Genomic DNA, 10,051 nt, shown 5'->3' with positions numbered 1-10,051 from the left:
TCTAAAATATCGACTCAGGAGATGCAGAATAGTAATTATAATTAGTATAAATACTTCTATTGATTATAATTTTATGTATATGAGCCAAAATATTAAGGATTTCCCTATTTGTAAAACAGATTCCAAAAGAAAAGATGCTTCAATATTGTGGTTTATTCAGCTACATTGCCCCTACAAAATAATAGTTCTCGTAGTAATGGTACGACTTTTTTTTTTCTCGTAGTAACAGTATGTAGCGTACTGAAGGGGGCGCTGCGGACAAGCGTCTGAACTCTCACCCCCCAGGTGCTCCCAATCACCTTAATTAACACGTGGCCACTATAAATACGGCCTTGGAGGACACACGACAGGTCCCGCTTCGCGGACAAACGCCGCACCACGGGAAGAGGACTAGAGGTGGACGCGTTTTTATTCTTTTTTAGATCCATTTTTATTACTGTTTTTTTTACTTTTTATAGACACTTTGAGGGGTGTCCCAGCAGGGCCTTGGGAGGCTCAACCCCTCGGAGGCCTGCTCAGAGGTATTTTTTTGGGGTGGTTTGCCGTGACTTTTCCTAGTTTTGTTTGTTACGTTTCTCAGTGCATACCGAACCATGGAGCAGTGTCCTCCCAGGGGTGAGATGGACGCCACGCCACCCTGCCCTGGCTGGGACCTAGGCAACCCTCTTTTAACCTGTTTTTAGCTTGTTTTATTGTGTTTTAAATAAACTGGTGTGAACTCCAAAGCCTGGCCGAGCCTCCTCCTTGCCGTTGTCTCAGGGGTAAACGAACATTTCCGCGTTTGTTACAAGTACGGCTTGAATCTCGTCGTCATTTTTTTCCCTCTTTATTTGGCCCTAATACTCAGTCTTACTAATATTCCGTCGTACTTCTGTGCGTGGTGGTACTTGAAGCACTAATTCCAGCTGCAGTGCACTCTTTGTGAGTCTCCCCCACATTTTAGAACGTGTTTTGTCTCATAAGCCTCTCCAAGGAGAGGATATTCCTATTGTTTGTCCACATTTTTCTACCAGATCTTGTCCTTCCCTCAGCTTGTCTGTTGATGTCCCTGGACACAGAGCTCTATGAACAGGCAGCCTTTCTGGCAATGACATTTTGTGTCTTGTCCTTCTTGTGCAAGGGGTCAATAGTTGTCTTATGGACAACAGCCATGCCTAAATCTTCCCGATGGTTGCATAGCCTGCAGAACTAGACTGAGAGACCATTTAAAGGTATTTGCAGGTGTTTTAAGTTCAGTAAGTGTCTTTCAGATTAAACCTTTTCACAATATTCTAATATTCTGAGATACTCAATTTGAAGTTTTTATTATTTGAAAGTTATAATCAAAATAAAATAAGTAATCACTTGATACGCATCACTCTGTGTAATAAATGAATATAATACACAAGTTTTTTTTGAATGGAATCAGTGACATGAAATTTTTCCTGATATTCAAATTTTTTGACCAGCACCTGTACTCTGAAATTCACATTTCAAAATTTAGTTATTTTGTTTAAATGTAGGGGTGTATTCTATAGGGCTTCACACTAATGTGGTAAACATTTTACATCTGCTTAATTGGTTAAACAAAGTTTGGCCTGAATGTTTTACTCTTACAGGAGAGCGGGCGGAAACTTTCATTGCAAGATTTGCCCTCAGATTTAGACAGCCATCTGTCTCTGTCAACCTCACCTGACCACCAAGGAAATCCAGAGCGCACACGAGATGCATCCATTTGTAGGATTAAGGTGGTTGATGATTTGTTGTCTGTGTTTATGGACAGTAGCATAATGAAGTTCAATCTAACATTTAATTTAGTCAATGAAAGCTGTGTTGATGATGCCGAAGTGTCGAGAGGTTTACACAGCATTTTGGGAAGAATTTCTTGAACACTGTGAAGGGGACACGGAGCGACTTCCAAGGTTGAGGCCAGATTTCTGTGAGGCTGAATGGCAAGCAGTCGGGCGGATCTGGGTCAAAGGATTGTTAGAGCATGGTGTCATTCCAGTGAGGCTCTCAAAGACTTTCATCTTAGCTTGCATCCACGGCATTGACTCAGTTGATGTTTTTTTTTTTTTTTACAAATGAAATGCCTCAATGCATCATTTTTTTTTTCTTATGAACATTTTATTGAAGCCTTATTGATGGGTCTTCTGTTATGGTGGTTGGAATGTTCGACCCAAAAGCGCAGCAATGAGGAGCCCGAGGGAGTGTTTATTAAACAAGAAAATAAAGGAATGACGAGAGGTGGAGGCACTGCAGAGTTGGAAGGCTGAGATGGCTTGGAGTTTCTGTGAAGAAAAATGGATATGAATAAGTCAAAGTTTGGTTGCGTGAGTGGCCTGTACTTTACCATGTGAGGTTAGGTGAAGCTCTGGCGTTGAATGACGTTCAGACCGGTCTTTTGTAGTGGCAGGCTGTTGATTGTGAAGTGGAGGCAGGTGTGCACAGCAGAGTCAGTGAGGAGTGGGAGGAGGAGGTGAAGGCGAGGCTGAGTGAGCCATAACAGTACCCCCTCTCCGAGGGGCGCCCCCAGGCGGCCGACCATGGGCCTCAGGATTGGCATCGTCAGTCAACTAACTGAGGCGGCGGCGGAGCTGGGGCAGAGGGCATGAGAGGGCTCGAAGAGACAGGCTTGATCTTTGAGACGTGAAACACGGGATGCACTTGCTTCATGGCTGCAGGAAGCTTCAGACGAACAGCTGTGGGACTCAGAACACTGTCAATCGGGAAAGGACCAACATACCTTGGAGCTAGCTTCTTGGATGACACTTGTAGCGGTAGGTCAGCAGAGGAGAGGTAAGCCCGTTGCCCAGCCTGACACAACGGGGCAGGGGTACGGTGGCGATTGGCCCCATGGCAGGCGCGAACGTTGGCACGCAGTAAGGCAGAGCGGACTTCCCTCCACACCCGTTGGCAACGCCGAAGATGGGCTTGAATAGAGGGGACAGAGGCCTCATCTCCTGGACTGAGAACAATGGGGGTTGGTATCCCAGAGAGGCCTCGAATGGAGACCTGCCAGTGGCGGAGCAGGTCAGGGCGTTGAGGGAATATTCCACCCATGGCAAGTCCCTGCTCCAGGAGGTCGGGTGGAGAGCGGACACACAGCGGAGGGCTGACTCCAGGCTCTGGTTAGTCCGTTCGGCCTGTCATTAGTCTGAGGGTGATACTCGGAGGAAAAGGCTAACGGCGGCACCAATACCTTTACAGAAGGCACACCAGACCTGAGATGTGAATTGGGGCCCCCGGTCCGAAACAATGTCGCAGGGAAACCCATGTAGCCGGAACACATGCTGGGTGAGGAGGTCGGCTGTCTCAGCAGAGGTAGGGAGTTTGGGCAGCGCCACCAGATGCACCGCCTTCTAGAAATGGTCTACCACAGTGAGAACTACTGTATTCCCCTGGGAAGAAGGAAAACCAGACACGAAGTCCACAGCAATATGAGACCAAGGGCGACTGGGTACCGGAAGAGGACACAAAAGGCCAGCTGGTGGCTGATGTAATGCCTTGGCCCTGGAGCAGGTGTCACAGGCAGCGACGAACTCCCGGATGTCCGCCCTCATGGTCGGCCACCAAAACCTGCGGCTCAGGAAGGAGAGGGTGCGCTGGATCGTTTGTTTGTTAGCGCTGCTACTAGTCGCTAATCTCCTAGTGCTCCTCAATTTGTTTTATCCCACGGACACATCGGAGAATCGATCCTAGGCTGGTTCGGCTCTCCTAGTGCTCCTTATTTTGTTTTATCCCACGATCTGACAGGTCGTGGATTAAAACTACTCTCCTCTCCTCTTTAGCTCTATCTTGCTAGCCTAGCTTATCCGAGCTATGGCTAGCCCTCTGCCTTCTTTCTCCCGTCTTTTCTGCTCAGTGTGCTGTATGTATAGCGAGCACCCTGGCTCCTTCGTCGAGGACAGTAGTAGCTGTAGGAAGTGTAGCTTAGTCTCAGGGTTGGAGACCAGGGTTTCTGAGCTAGAAGCACGGCTCTGCACTCTAGAGACGAAAGCTAGTCCTAGCTATAGCCAGGTAGTGGCAGGTCGTGCTTGCAGTAGTAGGATTGCTAGCGCAGTTAGCCCCCCAGCGAGCCCCGTGCAGCCGGGGGAAATTAAGGAGGGATTTGTGACTGTACGGGGGAAGCGCAGTGGTAAACGCACAACCTTAGTGCACCAGCAGCTTCACGTCAGCAATAGGTTTGCCCCCCTCAGCGACACACCGGCTGAACCAGACACTCTCGTAATTGGAAGCTCCATAGTTAGAGACGTGAAGCACCCGGCGGTGTCTGTCAGGTGTTACCCAGGGGCCAGAGTCGGTGACATCGAAGGAAACCTCAGACTCTTAAAGCAGAGTAGGAAGAGGTTCCGCCGTATCGTGATTCACGCAGGCGGTAACGACGCCCGGCGGAGACAGTCTGAGGTGCTTAAATTAAACGTAGCCTCGGTGTGTGAACTTGCTAAGTCGATGGCGGACACCGTAGTTTTCTCTGGTCCTCTGCCTAATTTGGTCAATGATGAGATGTACTCTAGATTCTCATCATTTAACCGCTGGTTGTCTAGATGGTGCCCAGAAAACGATATAGTCTTTGTTGATAACTGGCACGCGTTTTGGGGCAAGCCCGGGCTCATGCGCCGAGACGGCATTCATCCGACTTGGGACGGTGCTGCTCTCTTAACTCGAAATTTGGCCGCCAAACTAAGTCTCCCAAAGTGACACTTCAGAGTGGGGGCCCGGGCGCAGTGTTGTAGTGTAAAACACAACACTGTTAGTAGTGACCACTCGCCTCTTTCCGAGCTGTCACAAATCCAAAATTCAGGACAGAAGATAGAGACTGTGTCCGTGCCTCGTATAGTGAACAGGGGAAAACAGAGTACTATAGGAACGAGACCAAAGAATTTAATACATATAGCCCCTGATAGCAGTGAAAATAAAATAGCTCTTAATAAATATATAAGATGCGGATTATTAAACATCAGGTCAATCTCACCCAAATCTCTGTTAGTTAATGACTTAATTGGGGATTATAATATTCATATTTTGGCCCTGACTGAAACTTGGCTTCAGCAGGATGACTTTGTTAGACTTAATGAATCCACACCCCCAAGTCACGTGAATTTTCACACAGCTAGAAGCACGGGCCGTGGAGGGAGGGTGGCAGTAATATCACACTCTTGTTTAGGTATGAGCCCAAAAAGTAAAGCTAATTACATTTATAACTCCTTTGAAAGTCTAGCACTATCAATTATAGACGCTAACTGGAAGAACCAAAAACCAGTTCTTTTCATAGTGGTTTACCGTCCCCCTGGTCCCTACTCACAGTTTTTGTTAGATTTCTCTGACTTTTTATCTAGTATTTTGCTAAGCTGGGATAGAATTATAATTGTAGGGGATTTTAATATACATGTCGACGATGAAGGTGACTCCCTTGGTAAGGCCTTTAATGACCTACTAGATGGGACTGGCTTCATTCAAAATGTAAATAAACCAACTCATAGTCACAAGCACACCCTGGACTTGATTTTAACCTACGGTACGGAGATTAGTGATCTTAGTGTCCATCCCCACAACCCCGTACTGTCTGATCATTTTCTAATTACCTTTCAGTTTGTGCTTCAAGATAATCCGCCACTAGTGACTAGAACTCAGATGAAAAGGACATTAGGTGATCACTCTGTTTCAGAGTATAAACAGATAATTCAGCCTATATTTGCCTCCATGTCATCTAATTATGAAGGAGTGATGTCCGGCCTTGCTGTTAATGACGAGTTTGTTGATCGTGTTCTGTTTACGTTTCGTACCACCCTCGATGTCGTCGCTCCCTCCAAATTAAAGTTTGTCAAGCCGAGACGAGCCTCTCCCTGGTATAATGCTGAAACACGCTCTCTTAAACAATCGACACGTAAATTAGAAAGACTTTGGCGCCGTTCCAACACAGAGCACACCCTCTCTGCCTGGAAACACAGCTTAGTGACATATAAGCAGGCCTTGCGTACGGCTAAAACCAGATATTACTCATCCTTAATAGAGGAAAACAAAAATAATCCTAGGTTTCTGTTCAGCACTGTAGCAAGGCTGACAAACAGTCACACCTCAATAGAACCTTATATCCCAACCACCCTTAGCTGTGATGACTTCCTAAAAATTTTTAACAATAAAATCGCAACTATTAGAAATAAAATAAATGAATCACTTCCAATTATTAGGTCTGATAAAGTGCAGACAAAGAATTCGGAATCTCCTATAAACCCCTCTAAAATATTAAATAACTTTACCACTGTAGACCAAATTGATGTGACTTCAATTATAATGTCTTCCAAACCATCAATGTGCCTCCTTGACCCAATCCCAACCAAACTTTTTAAAGAGACCCTGCCTCTAACTATTGACACTATCTTAAATATAATAAATACCTCATTAGTTACTGGCTACGTGCCGCAGTCCTTTAAATATGCAGTTATTAAACCGCTCTTGAAAAAACCTACTCTTGATCCTGATATTTTGGCCAATTATGACCTATTTCTAACTTACCATTCCTCTCCAAAGTCCTTGAAAGAGTGGTAATTAAACAGCTCTGTCAGCACCTACAGGACAATAGTTTATTTGAACAGTTCCAGTCTGGCTTTCGAGCTCATCATAGCACTGAAACCGCATTAGTTAAAGTAACTAATGACTTGTTACTTGCCGCTGACGTTGGATTAGTCTCGATCCTGGTTCTGCTGGACCTGAGCGCAGCCTTTGACACAATCGACCATAATATCTTATTGCAGAGATTAGAATGTGACATAGGCATTAGAGGAGCAGCCCTCTGCTGGTTTAAATCATATTTATCTAATAGGTACCAGTTTGTCAATGTAAACCAGCAATCATCATCGTACTCTAGAGTTAGTTATGGTGTGCCGCAAGGATCTGTCCTCGGGCCCATCTTGTTTACGCTGTATATGCTTCCTCTAGGTAATATCATCAGAAAACATAGCATTAACTTTCATTGTTACGCTGACGACATACAACTGTATTTATCAATTAAACCTGAGCAGGTCAGGCAAGTAGAAAAACTAAGCGCCTGCGTCCGAGATATAAATACCTGGATGAGCACTAACTATCTTCTACTTAACCCTGAAAAGACAGAAGTCCTTATAATAGGCCCGAAAAGTGTTAGAGACTCTTTATCTGCCCAGATAGTCACTCTGGACAATGTAAGTGTAGCCTCCAGCGCCACAGTTAAAAACCTAGGAATTTTATTTGACCCTGACTTATCGTTTAAAGCACACATTAAACAAACCTGTAGAACGGCTTTCTTTCACCTGCGCAACATCGCCAAAATTAGAAATATTTTATCTAAAAGCGATGCAGAAAAATTAATTCACGCGTTTGTTACATCGAGATTGGATTACTGTAACTCCCTACTTGCAGCTTGTCCTAAAAGCTCTCTAAAAGGTCTTTAGCTAGTCCAAAACGCAGCAGCAAGACTTTTAACAGGAACCAATAGAAGAGAGCACATCACCCCTGTGCTCCAGGCACTTCACTGGCTTCCAGTCGAGTTTAGAATTAAATTTAAAATACTCCTTCTTACATTTAAGACCATTAATGGGTTGGGGCCATCTTATCTCACCGATGCTCTGGTTCCATACCGCCCCAACAGAACACTCCGATCTCAGAATGCAGGTCTACTGGTAGTTCCCAGGGTTCATAAAAGTACTGTCGGAGCTAGAGCCTTTAGCCACCAAGCCCCTGTTTTATGGAATCAGCTTCCAGCTAGTATTAAAGAAGCCGAGACAGTCTGCACATTTAAGATTAGATTAAAAACGTTCCTATTCGACAAAGCTTATGGTTAGGCTAGTTGAAGTCAGAATAGACTCACAGCTTAGTTTAAGCTGCACTAGAAGCTATAATGCTGGGGGGCAGTACAGCCGCTGAGTTCCATCTCCTTTTCTTACTCTACCTACCACTTGTCTTACTTTATTTCTATTTTCCAATGTTAATATCTAGTTGTCTAGTCTCTTCATCACTAGTCACCCGGTGTCCCCTTTCCCCCCTCCCCTCTGGGGAGGGGCTATTTTTCAGCTGCAGCCTCCTGACTGTCCGGACCCCTGGCTGGATAGACGTCCTCGCTGCTACCCCCGTCTCATCTAACTAGAGGGACCTCTTCTTGCTCCTTTACTCCACTGTATTTTTACGGACTATAATTTCGCTTGCTAATTCCCATTAGCCGTTCTGGGGTTCCTGTCTATCCGTCCTGGGAGTGGATCTCTCCTGACTGTGGTACTCCCCAAGGTTTCTCATTTTTCTCCCAATTGACTCTGGAGTTTTTGGAGTTTTTCCTTGCCGGCATGGAGGGTCTTAAGGATAGGGGATACCCAGGACTTGAACTGTATCTATTCATCTTTGTTGCTTCATTTCTAATTGTGTATCATATTGCCTCTGTAAAGTCCTTTGAGACCTCTGTTGTGATTGAGGGCTATACAAATAAAATTGAACTGAATTGAATTGAATTGGTACCCGGGATGGCAAGCGAACTGGCTGGGTCTTTTGGCCAGAGCTTACTGTTATGGTGGTTGGAATGTTCGACCCAAAAGCGCAGCAATGAGGAGGCAGAGGTGACGAGGAGCCCGAGGGCGTGTTTATTAAACAAGAAAATAAAAAAGGAATGACGAGAGGTGGAGGCACTGCAGAGTTGGAAGGCTGAGATGGCTTGGAGTTGCTGTGAAGAAAAAGGGATATGAATAAGTCAAAGTTTGGTTGCGTGAGTGGCCTGTACTTTACCACGTGAGGTTAGGTGAAGCTCTGGCGTTGAATGACATGCAGACCGGTCTTTTGTAGTGGCAGGCTGTTGATTGTGAAGTGGAGGCAGGTGTGGTGATTGATGACAGGTGTGCACAGCAGAGTCAGTTAGGAGTGGGAGGAGGTGAAGGCGAGGCTGAGTGAGCCATAACATTTTCTCAAGTTAAAGCACCACGCAGAAATTAATATATTTAATGGTGTAAGCAGGATTTTTGTATTATTCTTATTATTTGATTACAGGTGTTTTAACTCATTTCAATTTATTTTATGTATATGGGCTGCTGTTTATTTTATTATGTATTTATGTTTTACAAATGTGATGTAGTATTCATTTATATTCTATATTTTATGTTGTATGATTTTAGTTCCTATTCCTAACAAAAGGACCACAGTATTGCAGGAGCAAAAGAAATGTTCCCTGACTCACAAATTGCATCGGTAAGTTAATTTTATCAATGGACCGTTTTAATTGCGTTTACCAAAATATTGTTATGCACTGTAATTTTACTCAAGCTTATATAAGTGTACGAAAAATGCATAAATGTAGTTTTTATTTATTTATTTATTTCATCCATCCATTTGACAATATTACCAATAAATTCATATTTTAATAATGGAGTTTTATTTTTGTTTTAAATTGCACTCAATATAAAACATTGTAAGATTAGTCACCATTTTGTAAGGGCATACGTCACTATTTGTAAGACTGCCAACGGCCTCGGGTTGACAGGTATGTCATCCGCTACGATATCAACTCATGTTAAATAAGGGATTATAAGAGCTCATTGAAGCGGTATGCTTGTTAAGAGTCTTTATTGCTCAATTGCTGTGTCCAGCTCTGTAACTCTCTGCACTCTGTGAACTCTCGTGCATTCTCTCTTAAACCGGAACGCGCGCGGCTCTTTATAGTGTCTAGTCACGTGACTGACGCAGCCAGTAACGCGCTCGGCCAATCAGACACACAATTATGGTGGGTGAATTATGTCCAACAAAGAGTCACCACACAGGTCCCCCCAGAATTCACCCACACAGGACGCCAGGCGCAACCCGAATCAACAGAACAGAAAGCATGGGTTGCGCGGCGTCTGTGAAAGACAACCGAACGGACGGTCAGGCGGCCGTCCAGGATGCCAGATGCGGGACGCCCAAGCAGAACAGTCTGGAGGACGCCCAGGATGCCAGGCGGCGGAACGCGACGATCAGGCGGCCGTCCAGGACGCCAGATGCGGGACGTCCGAGCAGAACGGTCTGGAGGACGCCCATGACGAGGAGCGCGCCGTGCAGCACCACGCAGGCGAGGCCGGAG

The 10,051-nt window shown here is 45.1% G+C and overlaps 3 protein-coding genes across 3 annotated transcripts; 2 read left to right on the top strand and 1 right to left on the bottom strand.

Moving 5' to 3' along the window:
• Nucleotides 1-2,124: 2,124 nt before the first annotated feature.
• Nucleotides 2,125-3,542, bottom strand: LOC130928649 (uncharacterized). Its single transcript, XM_057855373.1, has 4 exons — nucleotides 3,444-3,542; nucleotides 3,182-3,341; nucleotides 2,333-3,107; nucleotides 2,125-2,270 (listed from the first exon to the last, which is right to left on the bottom strand). Exons 1-3 carry the CDS (start codon nucleotides 3,540-3,542, stop codon nucleotides 2,548-2,550), a joined length of 819 nt encoding a protein of 272 aa, XP_057711356.1. The 3' UTR covers nucleotides 2,125-2,270; nucleotides 2,333-2,547.
• A 244-nt stretch (nucleotides 3,543-3,786) lies between these two features.
• Nucleotides 3,787-4,831, top strand: LOC130928561 (uncharacterized). The gene has a single exon (XM_057855261.1). The coding sequence runs from the start codon at nucleotides 3,802-3,804 to the stop codon at nucleotides 4,678-4,680; it is 879 nt and encodes a 292-aa protein (XP_057711244.1). The 5' UTR covers nucleotides 3,787-3,801; the 3' UTR covers nucleotides 4,681-4,831.
• A 63-nt stretch (nucleotides 4,832-4,894) lies between these two features.
• Nucleotides 4,895-8,447, top strand: LOC130928554 (uncharacterized). The gene has a single exon (XM_057855252.1). It carries the CDS (start codon nucleotides 5,149-5,151, stop codon nucleotides 6,526-6,528), a length of 1,380 nt encoding a protein of 459 aa, XP_057711235.1. The 5' UTR covers nucleotides 4,895-5,148; the 3' UTR covers nucleotides 6,529-8,447.
• Nucleotides 8,448-10,051: the final 1,604 nt, after the last annotated feature.

Source organism: Corythoichthys intestinalis, chromosome 13 (assembly GCF_030265065.1).
Source record: "Corythoichthys intestinalis isolate RoL2023-P3 chromosome 13, ASM3026506v1, whole genome shotgun sequence".
In the NCBI taxonomy this organism is placed as follows: domain Eukaryota; kingdom Metazoa; phylum Chordata; class Actinopteri; order Syngnathiformes; family Syngnathidae; genus Corythoichthys; species Corythoichthys intestinalis.
The sequence above is the reverse complement of the archived record's forward strand: the minus strand, read 5'-3'. Positions and strand labels throughout refer to the sequence as shown.